At 36.3% G+C, this 22,029-nt stretch overlaps 2 protein-coding genes and 1 pseudogene across 3 annotated transcripts; 2 read left to right on the forward strand and 1 right to left on the reverse strand.

The window, feature by feature from the left end:
* Nucleotides 1-2,545: 2,545 nt before the first annotated feature.
* LOC127617692 (mitochondrial ribosome-associated GTPase 1-like) lies at nucleotides 2,546-4,731 on the reverse strand (annotated as a pseudogene).
* Nucleotides 4,732-6,377: 1,646 nt separating this feature from the next.
* Nucleotides 6,378-19,672, forward strand: LOC127617691 (elongation of very long chain fatty acids protein 6-like). Of its 2 annotated transcripts, XM_052089740.1 has the most exons (5): nucleotides 6,378-6,545; nucleotides 7,231-7,362; nucleotides 8,473-8,624; nucleotides 9,609-10,004; nucleotides 19,635-19,672. In XM_052089740.1, the coding sequence occupies exons 1-5, from the start codon at nucleotides 6,451-6,453 to the stop codon at nucleotides 19,670-19,672; spliced, it is 813 nt and encodes a 270-aa protein (XP_051945700.1). In that variant the 5' UTR covers nucleotides 6,378-6,450. The 2 variants fall into 2 exon arrangements, with proteins under 2 accessions (XP_051945700.1, XP_051945699.1); XM_052089739.1 differs by lacking the exon at nucleotides 19,635-19,672 and having other exon boundaries at nucleotides 9,609-10,447.
* Nucleotides 19,673-19,715: 43 nt separating this feature from the next.
* Nucleotides 19,716-21,652, forward strand: LOC127617688 (homeobox protein aristaless-like 3). The gene is made up of 3 exons (XM_052089734.1): nucleotides 19,716-19,737; nucleotides 20,043-20,227; nucleotides 20,915-21,652. The coding sequence occupies exons 1-3, from the start codon at nucleotides 19,716-19,718 to the stop codon at nucleotides 21,650-21,652; spliced, it is 945 nt and encodes a 314-aa protein (XP_051945694.1).
* The last annotated feature ends 377 nt before the right edge of the window (nucleotides 21,653-22,029 follow it).

Below are 22,029 nucleotides of genomic sequence, written 5' to 3' on the forward strand. Positions count from 1 at the left end.
ATATTAGAAATTAACTGTTGGAATCATATCAAAAGGCTTTTGGGATACAGAAGACATTAAAAACCAGTCAGACTAAGTTAACCTAAACAGGCATATGAAGTCCCCCAAAGTATTTGGACTTTTAAAGGGATAGCCAAAAATCCAAAAATGAAACTTACCATAATATTGTTCCAAAAAATAAAGTATATAGCCAATTTATATATATATATATACACACACACACACACACACACATCTTTTTTGGTTTCCAATGCAATGTTGGGGTTTCATCAAACATTAATATATACATTGGGTCTTTAGCAAACCGTCATGTACTGTAAATCTATTACAAGATTTGGATGGATCTACAAAATTATGCTACATATAACATATAAGCTAGACATAAGCTACACAGATGTATATTCTCTGGCACGTTTTGAGTCTAAACAGACACAAAACTTACATAACTTCAGTAGTATACCCAGATGACGATAGCCAAATCATACTGTTCATGTGTTACACTTGCTATAGTTTACTTCCACATTGCTTCTTTGTAAAATGTAAATGTAAATCAAATCAATTACTGAAACATCAGCACCAGCTTGAGTAAGAAACAGCTTGTTTAATATGTACATATACACACATATGGAATATTGATTTATCACAATTGTCACGCAGAAAATCAACGTGAAATAGTAGTAATTTCCATGTAATAGTTCACATTTGTCTTGTAATGAACAAAGAAATGGATATCTTGTGATAATAATCTTATATAGAAATTAAATAATGCATCCATCCTTCCCTCTCCCTGTCCTATGTACCATTTGCAGATTCATTCTAATCTCGAGTCATAGACCACATCAGTGTTCTTCCACATAGTCTTTTAGTTTTTCAAAGCTTATAAACAGTACAATCTCATGCTATTAATGGACACTTTCCTGATGAGGGCTATGATGAAGAAAATAATGAAGATTTATTAGGGACATATGTTTGTTAAAACACCATGCTTTTCATTCATTCCTAGGGTCTTCCAGAATGAACAGGACTGTAGCCACCTGCTGGATATTTCTCCTGCTTTCAGCATACATGTGTGACCAGGTGATGTCCAAAGGTGGCAGAGGAGGTGCCAGGGGATCAGCACGAGGCAGCGCCCGAGGAGGCCGTTCATCCCGCTCTCGAGGCTCCCCTGCTGTACGGGTGGCAGCTGCAGCAGCGGCTGGTGCTGCAGTGGCACTGGGAGCTGGAGGATGGTATGCATCAGCCCAGCTTCGACCGGACGCTAGCTCAGAGCGTGGAGATGATTACTATAGCAACAGAACAGACTGGGAGCTATACCTAGCCATGACATCAAGTGCAACAGTGCATGATTCAATTACCACTAGACTTTATGCTCTGATCCTGCCAATAAACTTTGTGATGTACTATGCACCTTGAGGTAGTTTAAGACAGATCTGACACAGCTTAATAAGCTAGGCTATGTACTGTATGTTACTGTGCAACAAGTTTATTACACCAATGTTTAATAATGTGTATTTTGTTGCACAACGATAAGCAGATAAAGAAACATTTCAAAACCACTGTATATTTAGTTAGCAACTAAGCATTTTAGTAATAGGATCTGAAAGGTTGGAGTGCATAGTTTGCTTCAATTGAAGCATTAGTAACTATACAATTACAGACTACTTAAATTATGCTGGTTATTACTTAAAACATGCACCAGATGGCACAAATACTGTGTTAATGTGCTGCTGTGGAGAAGCACCACTGTCCTTGAGCGTCTGAGATTTACATATTTGTAAACCTTTTGTATGAACTTTTGCCTGTTTACCAACGTCTATGTTCACATTTAACTGTAATAACTGTGTAGTTTTAAGGATGCTGTAACACATTTACAATTTGAAAACTCTATTTATCTGTAACTGTACTTCTGTTGTGTGAAAACAAATGTTTTTGTCATGCTATGAAATATTTGAAGCATTTTGATAATCCACAAAGCAATGTGAATGCAGTCTCTATTAGAGGTGCAAATCAAGAAATTAAAGTGTTTTTATATATAAAGTCACTACACAAGTTCTATTTGCCAACCATTAGATATCAATTAAAATAATTGTAGAAATTAAAGCAATTGTGTGGCAAATATTTCATTAAACAGATGCACTAGTCTGCAAAAGTATATTATCAGCAAATGTAGAACTGGAAATCAAATCGTTATAAGTCATTTTGTGTTTGATTGTTTCATTTTAATACATGCTTTTTATATAAACTTACACATGCAAGGCAACAATGCTGTTAAAATTAAACCAGGCTATATGAAACCGAATAATATATTGCAGCTTCAAATCCAGTCAGGAAAAAAGACACTCAATTCTCCTTTTCTGATAATTGTACACAATAAAAACAAACATGTGTCCAAAATCCCTTGTGCACCCTCTTTCAATTAAAACATTAAAAGTAATAAGTGTTTATCTTATGTGCTCAGTGTCCAGCCTTGAACATACACACAATGAGGTTAAGCTGCCATTGGAATAGTCCACCCAACAGCAATGACAAAAAACTTCCATGTGTTTTAGTCAAGCATCACTTTTTCAAGCTCTCTTTTCCGGAATGCTCTGATTAATCATATGCTGCTGCGGTGTAGTATGGCACTTGGACTGTAATATTACCTAAAGATTTGATGAGATTATTAAATACATCACAGAAATTATGGTTCAAGGAGTTTCAAAATGATAAAACACATCATACTCTGGCATCAAACAAGATTTCAGTTCTAAAAGTGAACTGTTAAGTGGAAACCTTTGAGGTTGATTACATAATTGTTTGAATTTACTATCATTAAATCTTGAGTGGCTTGACTAAATGAACTCAGCAACCCCAGTGATGGCTTTCACACGCTTTGTCTTCACAGCTATACACAATAACACATGCTGAAATCACAAGGATCTTTAATATCATACTTCTCGACGTAACTACAGATGCAATTGTCACAAGCATTAGTGATTACTTGCAGCTTTATAAAGCACACAAGAAATAATTGTATGCAGATTATAAAATAGTTTTTTAGAAGTATCACTGCACCTACCAAATCTTTCCAGTCTGTTGAGAGAAAACAGCAGATAATTTGCAGTGATATCCTCACCAACTAAATGCTCCAGAATAGTACCTGTTTCAAAAGTAGACACATTCATAATCTTACAATTACTATATTACAGCAATAAAGTAAAAAAAATAATTGTTGTTTTGGAACAGTGTAGACTTACCACATAAAGCAAGTTTCATTCCTGTCTCTATGTTCTCTATTCTAGGTGGCAGAACTCCCGGGTGTCAAGCAAATGAATTATGGGTCACTCACAGACCTAGTATAGCACAGGTTCAATTTAATACTAGAGTAGCACATATCAATCCAACTGAATTCACTAATTAAATTATAATTACTACAGTAGCCTGGATTCTGGTCAAGACAGCTTTTGTAATTCCTGGTTCACCTCCAACTTTGGAAACTTTGCCTAAAAGCAATACATATTTCCAGTGTTTATGGTTTATTTGTTAAAATCTCATCTTCACTCATGTATTAATTAAATTACTTTTTTCAAATAAGTTCTTCTTACAGCATTAATCAGTGATGATTCCCCACATTTGGCACACCAATGAACATCAGGCAGTAACTTCTCTTCTGCACACGAATGAAAAAGTCGAATAACTTTATAACAAATTGCAAGCTGCCAAATAAATAATTGTAACAATTTTCTAAACTCACCTCTTCTCTGTGAAAACGTGACCATATTTCCATCAACCCTGTTACAAGAGGAACAATCTGGAAAGATCACAGAACATTGATTAGACACAAGGGTTTGATAGAAATTAGAAGATGTGAAAATGTCTCCAATCAGCTTTTATAAACAACTTCTGAAGTAATGTCTCTCACCTTTTTTGCATTCTCATCTCTTTGTCTGAAACAGTCTGTACACAAAATATTCCTCAAACCTTCCCTCTCAAGTTGTTTTAGAATACTCTGGTGTCATAAAAACAGCTGGTTATATTCCGTTTTTTCTGCATACAACTTAAGTATTTTAAAATCATCTTGCTTTAATTTAAATTCAAAGCAGTAACAAAATGGAAGAGATCATGAAACCTTTTTTGATGCGTCTACCATATCCATCTTATTCAGAACAAGTAAATGTGGCCGGCCATCTAGCCTCTCTTGAAATAATGGATTTCTTCCAGATAATGGTATGTTGGTATGCCAGTTAAGTAAGTTTTAAGAGAAAAAAGTGGGGTTCAAACATTCAGAAGGCACATTCTCTGCAATAAAAAGGATCTTTTCGCATCATGGATCTCTATGATGCAGTCAACCTTCCGTATACTTGCTTGAATCCTATCAAGAGAAAGGCATACTGGTGAGTAATTCTATGGAGGACAAGATGAAACAACATGACATATTAGCTAGAAACTATTTAGACATTTACAGTACTTGTGATTGACTAAAAATTTTACTAAATATTATACAATTATTTCTGCATCTTGACATGCCTTGACATATATAAAAGTTATTTTTCTTGGCCCCTGCCTCAGATAAAGTACAAAACTGCAACTTCTACTTTCCTAACAACTGTAAATCGCTCTTTATTTAATAATTTTATCATGTGATACGCACCGTTAGCCATATGTCCAGGGAACCAATGCGCAACCTCTAGCTCACCAGTCAAACACTGTCCTAAACTTGGAAGCACTGAGTAAAGGATGATAAATCCTCATTGTAGCTGCTCGGCCTGTTTTGGCTAAAGACTCTATTTGCAAGGTCAAGACCGCTGCTTGCAAACAAGATCTTACATATGAAGACTCCTACCAGATTTGAAAAAGTGTTGAACACATCACTTTGTAGTTATCAATAGGAAGTCTCTTTATAAAAGTGATTGGCATATCAAAGGCATTATTTTTATTCAAGATTTATTAGATGCAGCAGGGATCTAATATTATTTGATCTTATAATGAATTTATTAATAAATATAGTGTTAGAACTACAATTAAAAGTTATTATAAAGTATGTAAAGCTATACCCACTGGTTTGTTAAGAATAATTCAAAGTAGTTTATCTGATCCTGTATCAAGGCCTGTTGTTTCTCTGCCTTCCTTCAAAATTTGTAATTTGGAGCTAGTTGATAATAAGTGTAGTAACAAACTACACATATATATATATATATAAATACTATATATAAAGTGTTTAAACATATTATCACTGGGGATTTTCAGTGTTATTTTCTAGGAGATGTTAAAGTTTCAGTAAGACATCAATCTTTCACCTTTTATCTTGCATACCCTGTTGCTCCAAAGGTTAAGGAAACTCATTACAAAATCCTATTTAGGATTTACCCTGTAGGTGATTTTTTTTACAGAAAATATTTAATTTCGAGGTGGATCCTTGTGTTTTCTGTTCTATATATGTATGTATATGTGTGTGTGTATGTATGTATGTGTATGTATACATATATATATATATATATATATATATATATATATATATATATATATATATATATATATATATATGTGTGTGTGTGTATGTATGTATGTGTATGTATGAATCTATATCCTATTCTGTCTTGAATCTTGCTCCTTGTCCTTGTTCCTTTAAGTTTGTTCTGTGTCTTACGTTGTTGAATGCTCCCTGTTTCGTGATGTATAATTGCAATAATAATAATAATAAAAAAATAAACTAACTTTAAGGAACAAAAAAAAAACACATCACACTTCTACTACTGAGGCCATACTTCTTCTGTGATATTACTATACACCGCCACCTCCTGGATTGGAAGAAGAATTACAGGACGGCATGTTTAGTATAGCTCTGAAAAAATCTGGGGGTGCTTCAACAAGGCTGAAATCTGGCAGATTCGTCTTTGTGAAGGACGCATGAATCAAGCCACGTACAAGGTTATCCTGGAAGAAATCTTGCTTCCTTCTGCTCTGACAGTGTTAGTATATTTGCATACAGAACAGCGACTACCAGCGCCCTTGGCGACTTCTAGCGACTATTAATTCAAAGTGAACCGGAATTGGGAAATCACTCAATCAGTCTCTCTCCCCTCTCCCCTCTCCCTCCCCCTCCCTCTTGTATTTGTGCTTTCAAATTATTATTTAACCAACTTTAATCTTTATTTTTAACACTGTTCTATTGCTGCATTGCGTGTACTGGTATTTCATTTAAGGAAATGCAACTCTGATTACAGCCTTTGGCAAAGAGCCAGGAGTCATCCTGTATCCACTTTGAACTCCACCCTGTATTTAAATGTGACAGGTGTGTACACAGGTGTGCGTTTGAGGCTGTGTAGTTAATTTACGGCCGCTCTGCAGTGAGGACAGTAGCCTAACCAGAGTCGACAAAACTCACTTACCGAATAGTTTTTACGCTTTAATTCCAGATTTTTCCACAGGTGAACCGAAAATAATTGGTGCACGTTGTTCACATCACTCAAAATGAATGTATCTGAATTCCAGCTTCCTCTAACCGAGTATGATTTCGAGCGACACTTTGATGAGAGGGTTGCCATTGAATGGATGCAAGACAACTGGTAAGAAAACATTTTGTTTGCTGTTTCATTTCGAGATGTTATTGGGTGTTTTTTTTTTTTTAATTTCTGTCACTTTTAGAATACTATTAGAAAGTTTTAACTCCCACTTCTGTATTTTAATTGTTTTACTAACAATGCCCAACAGTTTGTTCATACATCACAGAAGATTAATGTAATTTGCCTTTTTTTTTTTTTTTTTTTTGATAGTCATGAATATTTCCACTGAAATGTAATTTCCACCATCTCAAATTCTGTATAGATTTTAATAGAATTGAATGATGGAAATGATTGTGATGGAAATTATATATGTATTTTTAATATTTTTGACATAAAATGGCCAACCCATTTCTTGCTAAGGTGAAATTCAACATTTCATATATTCTAAACACAATTAAATATGTTCATTCTTTTGGACAAAATTAAGTTACAGCTTGATTGGAAATGATGCACAATGAAAATACTCAAGTGGTATTTACCTTGACTTCGCTTTCTTCAAACATCTCGTCTTATTTCATCGTCATGATCTTCACTGACACCATTTGTCAACTTGGTTTGGGGCAAAATAGTTTGGTATTGTGGAAGTGACTTGATTTAAATTTGCATTTGTGTTCAGCAATGCATGGTCCACCTTTTTCTAATTGTGTGTGTGTGTGTGTGTGTGTGTGTGTGTGTTTGTTTATTTTAGGAAAAAGTCATTTTTGTTTGGTGGTGTGTATGTTGTGCTTGTGTTTGGTGGGCAGCACTTTATGAGAGAAAGACAAAGACTTGATCTGAGGAAACTATTGCTGCTGTGGTCTCTCAGTTTGGCCGTCTTTAGGTGAGTAAAAGCTAGTGTTCCATTTATGTGTAGCACCATACTGGCAGAGCACAAACTCCCCTCTAGATTCTTTTATTAGCGATTTAAGGGTGTTTATTTTTTTTATTTTTTTTTTTCAGACATTGTAATACATAATGAAGATATTATACTCCATACAGATATAAAACACTGGCTTAATAGATAATGCATTGTATCGTAAGTCATTGTAATGTTTATATAGTGATTGTGTGTTTTTCCAGTTATGCTCTACCCTAAAACATCTCATCTGCAAGATATTGCTGTTGGATTCAGACAAAGTAAAATTACTAAAAAAACCTTATCTAGTTGTCACTTATGACTTGTAAATGTCATGCAAAGTCATTGGGCATAAAGTGTGGGAAGTTCATGAGCCTCTAATTTTGTTCAAACTCTTTATTTTAAATAATGGCCATCCATGTAATTGTAATTTGAACAATAAACAGAAGGCTGATTCTTGGGCCACTTTTTTTATTTAATATTTTTTTTTTTTTGCGTATCTTACCATGTGCAATGGACAGAGACTGTAGGTTTTTACACTTCTAGTTTCACATTGAGTATTGCATTCCATATCAACCAGTTTTACTGTTTTTGTTTTTTTTTAATATAATTTAAATTCATGACCGTGAATTGTTTGAAGAGGGAGTTAAATTACAGTATATTTGAAACGTGTGTGTGTGTGTGTGTGTGTGTGTGTGTGTGTGTGTGTGTTTCATCAGCTGCTTTTTAGGTTGGGTTTCGCTTCACTTGGGGGAGTTGTTTTACTCCCATCTCAAAAGAGGAAAGAAATTACAGGTTGATGGGCAATACAAAGTAACTGTCAGTAATTGTCCACCAAGGGGCATGGTTGCTGTCTGAATGCTTATGAAAGGAACAAAGAAATATTGTTTATTGGAGGGCTATGGTCACATACACTTTCACCACTCAAGGCCTTTTAGTAGCTGTACCTGAGATTAGTATTTAGCTACCATCTCAATGTTTCTGTTTGACTTCCCCCATCCCCATGGATGAAGAGGAGTTACCATGATACTGTATATTTGTGACCGGAGAGGGTTGCTATTATGCATGTTCATTCTTTTAGTTGTTCTATTTCAGTATCATTGGAGCTGTGAGGACTGGGTGCTACATGTTATACATTCTCAGCACCAGTGGTTTTAAACAGTCTGTTTGTGATCAGAGCTTCTATAGTGGACCAGTTAGCAAGTTCTGGGCTTGTGCCTTTGTGATGAGCAAGGCCCCAGAGCTAGGTGAGTCCTGTCTTGTTTTACCTATTCTTAAAGGAACAGTTCACCCAAAAATGATCATTTGTTATTTTCTCACCCTAATATCATTCCAAACATGTATGACTGACTTCTGCAGAATTCAAAAGGAGATGTTTTAATGAATATTACAGCTGGTCTTTTTAATACAAAAGGTGAAATACAGCAGATAGTAGATAATTTTAAAATTTAACAATGGACCCAGAAGTATCAAAAGTATAGTCCATGCAGCTCCAGCATGATCGCACTGGAAGTCAGCATGTTTTTTCCTAGAGTTCCAGTACCCTAGGATCAGCCACATCATGCAGACTCCCTGACAAGCACCATCTCCTATCAGACGTTTTTGCAATGGCTCCATTGCATTTACCTCCCCCTGGGGTGCATTGCATCAGCAGCGTGGGAGACCCAGGTTCGGATACCGCCTTGAAACCAGGAAGTTATCGGGATTCAGAGGTTGCATTTTTCACTCTAACATTTATGTTTTTATTCCACTGTTATGATGGTTCGTTTAGATTGGGGGTAGTTTATAAAATATGCGTTCCTCTACTACACTGTATTACAGCCTGTAAAGCTGAAATCTAGCTTCACTACTCTCTTTAGGCGCCCCTCAGTAGATGTTACACCTGGGAAATGGTGCTCACATGTGCCCATATACCCAACAACACTAATTGCTTTGGCCATTGGGGGCAGTGTTTCAAAAGGCATATTATTTGATTTTGGTGATAAATGGCACAAGACATTTTTACAGCAATCTTGACATCCGCTCGTGAGTCCGCTGCCTTTGTCTTAAACAAAAAAATGTTGTGATAGTCATTAAAATATCTCCAGAAAGTCTTGCAAGTTTAAGACCCCAAAATGATTTAATAGTATCTACTTTTGCCAAATTTGATACTTTTTAAAATTGAATCTAGAAAATATCATACCTCAAGGCCATTCATAGATTTCTAATGGTATTTTTACCCATCTTGTCAGGGGACACCATATTCATCGTCCTGCGCAAACAGCGACTCATCTTCCTGCACTGGTATCATCACATCACTGTGCTGGTCTATTCCTGGTATTCCTACAAAGACCAGGTTGCTGGTGGTGGCTGGTTCATGACCATGAATTACATGGTGCACGCACTCATGTACAGCTACTACGCTGCTAGAGCTGCACGACTCCATGTGCCGACTCCATGTGCCATCATCATCACTTCCTCCCAAATAGCCCAGATGGCCATGGGGCTGGCAGTAAGTGCGCTGGTGTACCGGTGGATGCAGGATGGGGATTGCCCTTCTTATGTAGATAACATCATGTGGGCTTCACTTATGTATCTCAGCTATCTGCTCCTTTTTTCATCTTTCTTTTATCAGTCTTACGTGAAAGGTTCAAAGCCCACGGGCATCAAAACTGACTGAGATATAGACTGGATGATTTGAATATTATATTAATTGTTTAACATGTATGCTATTAGAGTCTGGTTATATTAAGCTGTTTCAGGGACTTTTTTATTATTGTATTGGTTGACCAATGAACATCAAGTGTAACTCTTCATTTTGTGGTTCTGAACAGCAAATTATTTTTTAATCCTCTGACTGCTCTTACAGGCCAAGATGCCTAATCTTCAAAACTCCATGTTTGTTTACTCTTGTAGCAGACTTGCATCATGCCCTGGGCCTGAACTAATCTGACTCATGTGGTGTTTTTTTGGATTATGTGCCAACATCCCTAATGTTTGTTTGTATCTGTGTACTTGAGCACCTTTCATTGGGCCACACAATGTAAAAAGAAAAATGGTATCCATTCAGTAGATGTTCTTCTGTCCCTGTGGGGCGTGTAGGATTAGTGCTTGCATATAATTTGCGCTTCAACCTTATGATGTTTTAGAAACTTGAAGTATCTGTGCTGACTGGTTGGACAGGTTCCCATAAATTTAAGTTGGTGGACTGGGTTTAAAATGGAATTCTCTAGATACTCCAGAACGTTCCTCCTCGTTCTGTGCATGCTTCTGTCCTGAGGTCACTGCAGCTCAAAGTTACTGTAATTCCTGTTTTAGGAATAACTGATAATTGGCTCTCTCTTGCCCTGGAATAACACATGGGCATAGTCTGTATGAAATGTTCCTTAGTTCTGAGGTTTACAGGTTTTGTGACTACTACTGTGACTGTATCAGAATTTGTGCTTGATGGGGCAGTTATAATTTAGCCATATGTATGATGTTGTTTCTTGCATTAGTAAACTGTACAGTTGTATTTGTCTATTTAACTGATCACATTTGGGAAGTAGATATTAGTTGAAACATTTGTTTCTTCATCACCTAAATGGTTAAGGAGTTGTGTCACAAATTACATTGAGTTATACTAAAATATATATATATATAATTATAATTTTTTTTTTTTTTTATATATATTCTGTACTAGACTCTAATGTCTGATCAACCTAACCCGGTATCATTTGAAATGTTGCTGCTACCCCCCGCAAGATTTGAACATTGTTTTTATTCTTAGTTTTCCCTGTCTGTTTCTTAGATTTTATTTTAAGTCTGAGTTTGTCTTTTTTGTTTTTGCTGTTGTTTCAAAGACATTTTGACCATTTTAAAGATGTTTTATGACTAAATCTTTTTTTTTTTTTACTTCTCAATATGTGAATAGATGTTTGGCAGCCATAGAATGATTTGTTCACATCATGTTCGAAATAGAATGCATGTTTGTGTAACTGCATGTGAGCATTTATGAAGATGAGTAGCACTTGGTGACTAGTCTAGTCCCCACCAACAAACTTTACAGCTCCATTCTATCTTTTTTTTTTTTTTGGGTAAAATATTTCTTATATATAATTTTTTTTTTTCTAGCCGATAAGGTTTGCAAGTTTTCGCCAATACAAAGGGCTGTGAAGTGTGTCATCATGATTAATCATTATTTTAAAGTTTTTATTATTGTAAAAAAATAAAAGATTATTTTTCTCTTTATACAAGTGGTTGAACTTTCCATTTGACTAATAGTGTCAGCTAAGAGGCTCCCAACTGAGCTGACATTTTATACATTTACACAAGCTAAAACAGGACATAAATTTTTCCAGCTCTGACAGGTGTAGATCCCAGTTGGTGTCATTTACAGTACTCTGGGTTGTTTGATGTATTTAAATTGGGCATGGTAAAGAGAAAATATGGGCAAGTGCTCTTGAGTTTTGTAAGTATGTAGTGTATTGGTATTAAACTGGAGCCAGATCTTGGCTCATCTCTGTTCCAAAGGGATTTTTCTGGTTCTCCATTCTGGGCCAGACGTGCTGTTGTTTGAATCCTTCCAAAGCCATATCCAGTGGAATTTGTTTTTCACATTTAGTCTCCGGTTTGGATATTTGACACCTGTAATGGGACATACTCGGTCAATATTCTTTGGAAAAGCTTGTTCACTTGTTCCCAATAAACTTAATAAAATGGTGTAACACTAAACATTGAGTTGAGCCTATATTTTTCATAAATGGCCAGCTGGTATCTAGTTCAGAGGTTTTTCAACTGTGATCTCCAAGGATGTGGGTTGGGGGGGTCATGGAAAAATAGAAAAAAAGTTGTTTAAAATGTCTACAATTGTATATAAAGAAAATGAGTGAGTTGATTTTAAATCTGTCTGGTCACTAAGAGTGCTTGAACCAAGGTGGTTCTAACTTAAGGCATCTGATTGGCTTGCAATGAAACTTGAAGTAATTTTAGAATTCAGTGTCTGGTACGTTTCTCCTTTTTGTTGTAGTTCAGGACAGGTCTTTTATTATGCCTCTACCACGACCCAGTTCTTAGAAGTAAACCAACAAATATTCACACAGAAGATCTGCTCTCTAAACGCAATGCTAAGGGCAGTGCTGTATGCAATTCCATCCCCCGTCATATTGATACATGGACAGAAGGATCATTCGTAACATTGAATGTGCTCATTCATCCAAGTTTACATTCTTTGTCAAATATCACTGAAATACTTACAAAATGTCAGCCATTCAGGAGAGGGAGGCCTCTAAGCAAAATTTACACTACAGCTAGTTATTTTATTTTTTTACATTTATGGAGAGACTCAACAGCCTCCTTGCATTGCTAAACAAATGTATTAAGTGGTTTAGCTTCTCTTATGGCACTTTTCCACTACACGTTACTATTTGTCTACAGCTGTGCTTTTCCACTGCTGTTTAGTGCCGTCTCAACGTGGGTGGGATTATAAACTGATCGTCATAGTTGCACCGCCTCTACTGCCGTGACATCATTTAAAAAGGCGACACAAACATTACTGACCATAAACAATAACACAACTGCTAGCTGTTAGCAGGGCCGGACTGGGACACAATTTCAGGCCAGGAAATCCTACACCCATCCAGGCCATCCTATGCACCCAAATAAAATTTAGAAACACGGACAACCTTGTTTTTTTTCCCCCTAAATTACATTTATTTCACAGAATGACCATAACATAAAAACATAAACAACCAACCTAGAAGTAAAGCAGTCCTAATATCAAATGGGTCTGCACATAACGTCCTGTGTACTGCAATTACAACTGCAATAAATAATGTTATGAGATTGATGTTTGAATATAAAAAAAATGCAATACTTAAACATTCAACTAAACCGCCAATAGGTGGCGGCAAGTGACCGTCTTAATTAGTGAGTCATTCATACAAAAGATTCGTTCAAAACGCTGAATCATTCAGTAACAAAACACTGCTGTAGCTTTCCTTTGGAACTATTTTAGTCGGTGAAATAGAACAAAAACAGTTAATATGGTTTGTGTCTAAAATGTAAGTAACTTAATAAATATTAACTACGCTACTTGTTTATTGAACAATAAATTCAATGTAACATTTTCAATCGTGATAATATTCAGCAAAACAACTCCCTTAGTTGTGTTATGTTAAACTATATCATATGTTATAAATAAAAAAAAAACAACAATTAGAATTTTTACCTCAGTACATTTCTTCTGTGAGTTTTCTGTGTGCACTCATTTGTTTTGATTTCTCCACAAATGTAACGTTAGACGGGCGCTACCGCTTACATTTGCTAGCAGTTCAATACTAAGTTAACAAAGAAAAAAGTACAGTATTTACAGATGAAACTGACCTGAACTTGAAGCCCTGAACAGGTCAGTAATTTTGCAACATTTTTCTGCTGCTTCTTGGAGTGCTTGCTTTTTTTGTCCTTTCCCTCTCTGCTCCACCTGGCCGTTTTCTCTCCATCATCGAGTGCTGCTCGCATTTTCTGTTTAACCTTTGTCTGAGGCGTAAAGTCGAATTGTAGCTTTGCCAGTCAAGACTAACAGATTCATGATTTAATTTTTTTTATTGTTATTAATATTAATAATAATTTTATTGAATGACGAATTCAAAAATGATCACTGGTAAAGGTAGTAATATAAAATAATAATAATAAAAAAAAATTAAAAATAAAAAAAAACACTGGCTGGCAGCAGGCCAACTTAGTCGCCAGGCCAGCGGGAATTGTCCCGGTGCTCCCGATTGCCAGTCCGGGCCTGGCTGTTAGCTACTAGCTCGTTGTTCTACAGAAAACAGTTGTTGCATGGTGATTTTACACAAGTGTTACTGTTAAATTGGCCTGGTTGTTTTAGAAGCAAGCTTTCCAGTAGCTGGTCACCTAAATAAAGTGAAGCTTTCAAGCAGAATATAGAGTTAACGTAACAAAATGTACCATCCTCCATCGTGGACTCCAACAATGCCGTGGCCGAGTCCAGGGCTATTGCCATAGCGTCCATTTGGTCTAACCAGCTCTGTTTGGACCACTCTGGTTGTCGAGGTCCTTGATGTTTCTGTAGTCACTTCTACGTTTTGTTTAAGTTATCCCTACACTGTTGGTAGGTCCTGTGGTATCAATGTGTGGCCAACAGCTGAGACACTTCCTGAAATACTTTTTTGTTTCATTCGTCGCTAACGAGAGGAACGTTGCACCTCGTTTATTGACCACGGCATGGTTTTGCGCATAGCTATTTCTTTTTGCCAATTCCAAAGGCGCGTGAACACATGATACTGCTATCGCTGTTTATAACTTTATAACTAGTGTGTTGATGTCCCGTGTCACAAATCCAGTGATGCTGGTAGTGACTATTCTCTCTGACCAATCAGTGATCTGCAGGGATTTGGAAAACAGGACTAAAAAAAGGACCTGGTACTTTCCACATTGGAAACCCCCCCCAAAAGCTGAGCTGAGCTGAGCTGTACTGTGGAGTGGAAAAGCCCCATTAGAGGATAAAATGAGAAACTGAACAGCTTTAAATTTGAATACCTACTTTTAACAGGATTTGCAACATGTACATGAATCACACTTTGCTTGAATGTATGATTTTCGGTAGAGCTGTTCATCACAATGAAAATAATAAAAAAATCATGCCACAATCTTAATGCTGCTAAAGGTCGATGTTGTACCTACTGTACTGCTTATAGTACATCTTGATGAGGTTTCAGGGCAACAAAAAAAAATCACATCTTATATATGGACATAATGCAGTCCAGAAATAGGATATGCCTTCAAGAAACTTACTCTGAATGGGATATATTTGCTTTTATATTTATTCAAAAGTGCTGTTGCCAGGTACTTACACGAAACAAATATATGAAAACTCAGATTTGCACATTTATCTTAAATAAATACATTGATGGGATTTAAACCACAGCTGAGCACCAAGAGTGGTGTGTTTGATTAATGGGGGGAAGGGGGATGGTGTAACGCTTTACTTTTGAGATTTTCTGATAAAGGATGAAAACAACCTTATAAATTAAATGCAAACTTACCAAACAAATACAAAAACATGTGACTGGCCCTGCACAGAAGTTTCATTGGAATATAACTTCATATCAACTTATCAAAATATCTGAAGAACATTGACTTAAATTAACTCAACAGCTCATCTGCATTGACAAGCTTGACAGGCACCTTGACTATGTAATGACTGTGTTATCCCCCTCTGGATCCTCTGCAGTAGAGAGAGGGAGTGACAATAATCACACATGTATACGTTCCAATTAATCATTCCACAATTGGCTCTCCTTGTTTATACTTTGCTTCCAACATGATTCTTTTATGTTCCATTTGAAAAGAGATCAGAGGACACAAAGAGATATGTTTTCATGGCCCTTTGCTTAAACCCATGTTAAGCATGTTGCTCAAGTCATTGTTAGTTAATATTTTCTTGAGTCCATTGTTGTATTGATTGCAATGCATGAATGGAGAGTAATTAGAGGAAAACACACCATTAACACTTTGCCAGTAAGTGTAATTCTATACAATTTTTAATTTGATTAATGTGCCTAAATAAGCCTTCTGCATAAACACTTTTAACTCTTCCACACACAATGCTATCTTATGACATATAAACACTTTTACTATACCATATAAAACATTTATGTCAATACGTAAGCCCAAAGTGTCATAGAAGCACCACAAAATGATGCAATTGTGTTTTTCATCTCGCATTTGCTTTTTCTGACACTATCGGTTAGGTTTAGGCTTAAGGTAGGGAGGGCGGTTTTGTTGATTTAAATCTCAATAGAAAAATTTACTTTAAAAACCTCAACTCTTCGGGAGAACATTTCACTCTCTCTTAGAGCCACACAGTGTACATTTCACCTCGGAACTGCCCAGAGACGTGTAATGAACCATATCATTTTATTTTGCAAAAATGTTGCCACAGTCACACAATGTTCGTTGCATGGGAGAAGGCACTCACAAATTGTGACGTCAGAACACCAAGCCCCTTGAGACATAGAGAAAGATAAAAAATAATCCTTGAATAAAGTTAGTAATGTTGTTGGTTTTGTGAATTGTTTTTTGAAGTGTGCTACAAAACCTTGCTGTTGAGCAGATGGATGAATTAAAATGTATAATTAATATTTAATCAGATTCCATTATTTTTATTATCATTAATATCATCATTATCATTGCTGGTTTTAAAGTTATTATTATCATTAATACTTGCTAAACAACAACAGCAATAATAATTCAGCAAATAGGGAGTAGAAATTCATAGATATGGTTTAAATATTAAGGCAAGTGTCGAATTAAATTATATGTTGACATTTATTTACAAAAGCCTTTTGTTTTATATATATATATTTGCAACGTGAATAATCATGTTTGACTTCATAACTGTCCAATCTGCAGAAGTAGCAGGTGTTAAAAGTTTGCACAGAATAAAGTTTAAGATAAAAAAAATTGTGTTTCTCACTTTGTGCTCATAGTTCTGAATGAATACATCACATTCAGTCGAGTGGTCACATCCAGTCTAGTCGCACAATTCAGAGATGTTCATGAGTCTTTCATCTGAAGTCAGAGTCGATTCTCGAGTCACCAAAAATGACATCTTTCATTAGCCTAGATCTTTTAAAATGGTATTTATTTATTTAACCAAAAAATCCTGGGCCTCACAGCTCGTTGTCATTACAATCAGTGATTGATGATTCTTGGCTGTTCTCGACTCGCACCTGATCAGCACCAAAATCGCACTAGAAATGCGACTACTGAACGCAATGCTAACTTCCGCGATCCAGGCACAACTTACCACGCACCCCACTGAGAGGGAGAACCACTAATCGCAACCACGAGGAGAATACCCCGTGTGACTCTACCCTCCCTAGCAACTGGGTCAATTTGATTGCTTAGGAGACCTGGCCGCAGTCACTCAGCACAGCCTGGATTCGAACTCACGACTCCAGGGGTGGTAGACAGTGTCAATACTCGCTGAGCCACCCAGGCCCCCTAGAATGCACATCTCTTTACTTTTGTCAACCGTTGTGTCTCGGTTTGATTTAAAAATATATCATCTTTAAAGAGGGTCTTTCACCATCACTTCTTAACTCCGATGGGGTGTGTGTGTGTGTGTGTGTGTGTGTGTGTGTGTGTGTGTGTGTGTGTGTGTGAGAGAGAGAGAGAGAGAGAGAGAGAGCGAGAGCTGCATGGACCCATTCATTTACAGTATAATCAGCTCTGCAAACAGAATAAAATCGTCATCATAATCATCTGATTGAATAAATGCATCAACCGTTTTAATCGTTGTGTTCCAAGTTAAAAAGAAATATTCTTTTATGATCTGAATATTGTCTGTATATGAAAGACTCGTCATGTTTACGAGTCATTTTCCTCGAGGCAAGCCTGAATTCTTTTGAGGTAGAGTCTGAAATCCATAAAAATGTGACTTGAGTACCCATCTCTGGTACAAATATTTCAACGTATCCGAAGCTCAAATCAGATCAAAAATCTAAATTCCACCTCTGCAGATGGTCAGAACTCACACAGCAGCCGTGCGCCACTTGAAATGACTGATCTCTGGTCTGTCTTTTGTCATTTGTTAGATGCAGAAAATGATTGCAAAAATGTAATGAGTACATTCAAGTTTAAATAAAATGAAGTAAAAAGTACTATTTTTTTTAAGTAAATTAAATTGCACTCAAGTAAAGTACAAATCCCCAAAAATAATACTTAATTATAATACATAAGTATTTTTACTCATTTACTTTACACCACTGTATGTATGTATGTATGTATATATTTACGTGGCTGGGGAGTTACTAAATACATGTAACCGAATTACGCATTTAAAATACAAAATATAAGTAACTGTATTCCACTAAAGTTACAATTTAAATAATTGGTAATTAGAATACAGTTACATTCAAAAAGTATTTTGATTACTGAAGAGATTACTTTGCATTTTACTGTCTTTTGTATAATTTAATATTCAGTCCTTTCAGATGGAAAACATTTATACATATAAATGATGAGATCCAAAGTGCATTTGAACAGCGGTGAAACACTTTCTTATGATGTGTTACATTCATACAAGCAGACAGAGAAGTACGTTTGAAGTAAGTTTAGAATAGAAGAAATTGAAATAAACCTTGTGTAAATTGTCAGCTTTACACTAAGCTAAAATGCAATTTCTAGACATTTTACATGCACGTGTTAGCAGACATGATCATATTTTTTATCAAGAAAATTCACGTTGGATCATAATAAAACAATTTCTAGTAAGACCTTTTATACTAGACCTTTGCAAAAATCTTATTCTTGATAATAAATGTTGTATTGTTTTCCTTTAAAAATATCTAAAAATCTAAATTTTTATTTTTATCATGACACTTTTTGTTTTAGAAACAACACTGCACAAGATAATTCTTGATAATTTTGTCTTACTGTACTGGCAGAGTTTTTATAATCAAAACGTGAAAAAATCTACCAGTGGCGAAGAAGTAATCCAAAGTAATTAGAATATGTTACTGACCTTTAGTAATCTAATGGAATAAGTTACAAATTACATTTTACAGCATGTATTCTGTAATCAGCAGAGAAATACATTTCAAAAGTAACTCTCCCTCTAGTAACTCTACAGTACACACAGTATTTATCTAAAAAAAATAATAATCTGTGTTTAAGTATATTAACTGTTTTAGGTGAACAAGTTCATAATAGAGTTTTTTAATTGTCAGTATGAGACTATTACTGCAAATCTGCTAACCTCCATACCGGTTTTTCCTGGTGATGAAACAGTGAACAATTCTACCATTACTCAGTAAACATCAGATTGGAAATAAATCATTGATTACACAAAATAGTGTAAACTACATGCAGAAAAACCAAACAAGTCCTGACTAACATATAAAATCTTAAAATCTTAGAAAAGCTACTAATGTCATGACTTCACTGATCCTTCACTTAACTTTATTTTTTGCAGTTTTTGAAAATCATTTTAAAATACAGCTTTTAATGCTATATAGTCCTCTTTAAAGATAATATTCATATTGAGTAACATCTAACATCCATCTAAATAGAAAAGCTGTTAATGGACACTGCAAAGAGAAGAATTATTCTCTCACCCTCGTCTTTAAAGAGTGTCCCCCATTTCTTTCCTATTTTATACATAATAAGCTCTTCTAATGTGGGAGGAGGGGTGAATGGGGGTCATGGGATAGGTACAGGAGGACACAGGTATAAAAAAAACTACTGTAGGGGTCAGAAATCAAATACCCAAGGAGCATCAGACAAGACAGACCTTCACTCTCAGTCTTGAGAATCCTGTAATCTCACTGGAATACAACCAGTGAAGACAGAACATGTGGAAAGACAACATTACTGGTAAGCATAACATCAAATGGGATTTTCACATTTAAGCTCTTCACATCCTGTTAACATTTTCACTAGCTTCTATATTGATTTTATGTTGCATACATTATTGTAGAGAAGTATCTGTTCATTACACTTTTGCACAAGTATTCCATGGTACATTGACATTTTATATATTTACTGTATATACTGTATATATATATATATATATATATATATTATGTCTGCAGTTTAGTTGGAACTAAATTAAAAATGACAGTCTTGACAATTGATAACACCATGTTTGGCATGACACTGATTTTGATTTTATTCTTTAGATGTATCTGCAAAGACATCTGGAAGTGGCGCTGTATCAAGGAGTGCCAGTCGCAGGAAAAGGACAAGTTTCTCAAAGGAACATGTAGAGCTCCTGCGTGCCACATTTGAGACAGACCCTTACCCAGGAATCAGCCTCAGAGAGAGTCTCTCCCAAACTACAGGACTGCCAGAGTCTCGCATACAGGTGGGTCATGATGGCCCTTTATGACATATTATTGAATATGCGCACTCACACACTGCATTCACTATCCATGCTGAAAAGACCAGCAAATGTTTTGGATGCTGGTCCTTGGAGTGCTGTATACTTTTTAAACAGATTCACCAGCAAGACTTCCTTGGAACCAGAACTAGCCTCACCAGCATAACAGCTAGTCCACCAGCTAAAAGATAACCAAACCAGCACTAACTAGAAAATGACCACAATTGAAATTCATACTGGTCTAAGCTGGTCTTTTCAGCTGGGAAATTATCTCTTGCTTTGTCTTTATTAAACATGTACAAAATCACACACACAAAAAAGCTGGTCAGGTGTTATGTTAATAAGGCCTTATGTGAAAATCTAATGTTTGCTGTTGTTGATACCAGTATCAACATTGTTATCCGCTTCAAAACTGAGATGACGTAAGCATCTCTCTGTGTTTATCTGACATTAAGTTTAGGAGACTGTACAGCCTGTAAACAAAGGACATACCAAGCATAGATAACCATTCTGACTATATTCCACCATGGCAGATGTCATTTAACAATGATTAACCTGAATCTTTTCACAGGGAACCTCTTATCTGTGTGCGCTGGATGGTTGGCTCTAATCTCTCAACTGTATTCTTATGAAGCTGACCCCACTTTATCTTGATGTCTCTGCTCACAATAGGTATGGTTCCAGAATAGGAGGGCTCGCACATTGAAATGCAAGGATGGCAATAATCCAATCTGGCAATCCGATGCCCCTTTGCCAGCTTACAGTGCCATGCAGAATTCACAGATACAGCTACGCTGTACTGGTGGGGAGGGCAGTGAGTCTGGTATGGTCACTGTGCCCTCATGCACTCCACCACCAGCATACCCCAATCATATTAAACAGGAGATAAAGAGGGATGGACTTTATGGGTGTGACATTCCGTCCTCCGTGTCTGTTGGCGATGATTCAGGTTATTGCACCCCGTCATATGGACATCATAAGGGCAGACCTATGAATACTGGCAGTCCTTCTTTTCTAAGCCCAGAGCATCAGATACCCCCTAACTGGGCTGCAAGGTATGAGAGGAGCTCCATGATGCCCTCTTTTCATTTCGATGCTTATGGCTGCAATAAGAGCTCCAGTCAGGGCTTTTACTACACTCCATCTGAGAAACATCACATGTCTAACAGCCTCCAGCCCCTAAACCCTGTTACCCCAGACCCAGGCTGCTGGGAGGGTGGTTTGGAGGGCAATCCCCTAGCCTCCAGCTCTTTTTGTTTGGAGAACCCAGAAATGCATGGGATAGAGGGTCAAGAGGAAAGGGGCATTCACCATGCTCCTTTGCCTGAGCTGCCGGCCTTGTCTCTGCAGGAGATCCTGGGAGAATTGCAAGGAGACTGGTGGCAAGGAGAAGGACTAAACAGCCACTAAATTTGATGATCCCCATGTCTATTGCTGAGCTAAATTCTGCCATGTACCATATACTGTATTTAAAACTATTTATTCAATGTGTTTATTTACAGAAGACTTGCCTATATAATATATTCATTGGCTTATCAAAAAATGAGATTTCAAATGTTTTCTGACTTTCTGACTTATTCAAGTGGTTCAGTTGTTAAGCCAAAGAATCATATTTATTTTCATTTTTGATATTTATTCAATGGTGTGTAAAATGTAATCACTCGGCTTTGTGTAGATTATTTACAAATATCTTTATTGACTTTATTGAATTGCTGCACTTGCATTGTAACAAAGATGCTTCTTCTCATTTTCTCTCAAATGCCGGATCTATACAGTTGTTCTGCTTA

This window comes from Xyrauchen texanus, chromosome 24 (genome assembly GCF_025860055.1).
Source record: "Xyrauchen texanus isolate HMW12.3.18 chromosome 24, RBS_HiC_50CHRs, whole genome shotgun sequence".
In the NCBI taxonomy this organism is placed as follows: Eukaryota; Metazoa; Chordata; class Actinopteri; order Cypriniformes; family Catostomidae; genus Xyrauchen; species Xyrauchen texanus.

Excerpts from the sequence above, each read along its gene's own strand:
- LOC127617688 (XM_052089734.1), top strand. The coding sequence starts at position 19,716 with ATGTGGAAAGACAACATTACTG. Across the intron at positions 19,738-20,042 it reads GTGGAAAGACAACATTACTG|ATGTATCTGCAAAGACATCT; the intron begins GTAAGCATAACA and ends TTTATTCTTTAG. Across the intron at positions 20,228-20,914 it reads TGCCAGAGTCTCGCATACAG|GTATGGTTCCAGAATAGGAG; the intron begins GTGGGTCATGAT and ends TGCTCACAATAG.
- LOC127617691 (XM_052089740.1), top strand. The coding sequence starts at position 6,451 with ATGAATGTATCTGAATTCCAGCTTCCTCTAACCGAGTATGATTTCGAG. Across the intron at positions 7,363-8,472 it reads CTCAGTTTGGCCGTCTTTAG|TATCATTGGAGCTGTGAGGA; the intron begins GTGAGTAAAAGC and ends GTTCTATTTCAG. Across the intron at positions 8,625-9,608 it reads GAGCAAGGCCCCAGAGCTAG|GGGACACCATATTCATCGTC; the intron begins GTGAGTCCTGTC and ends CCATCTTGTCAG.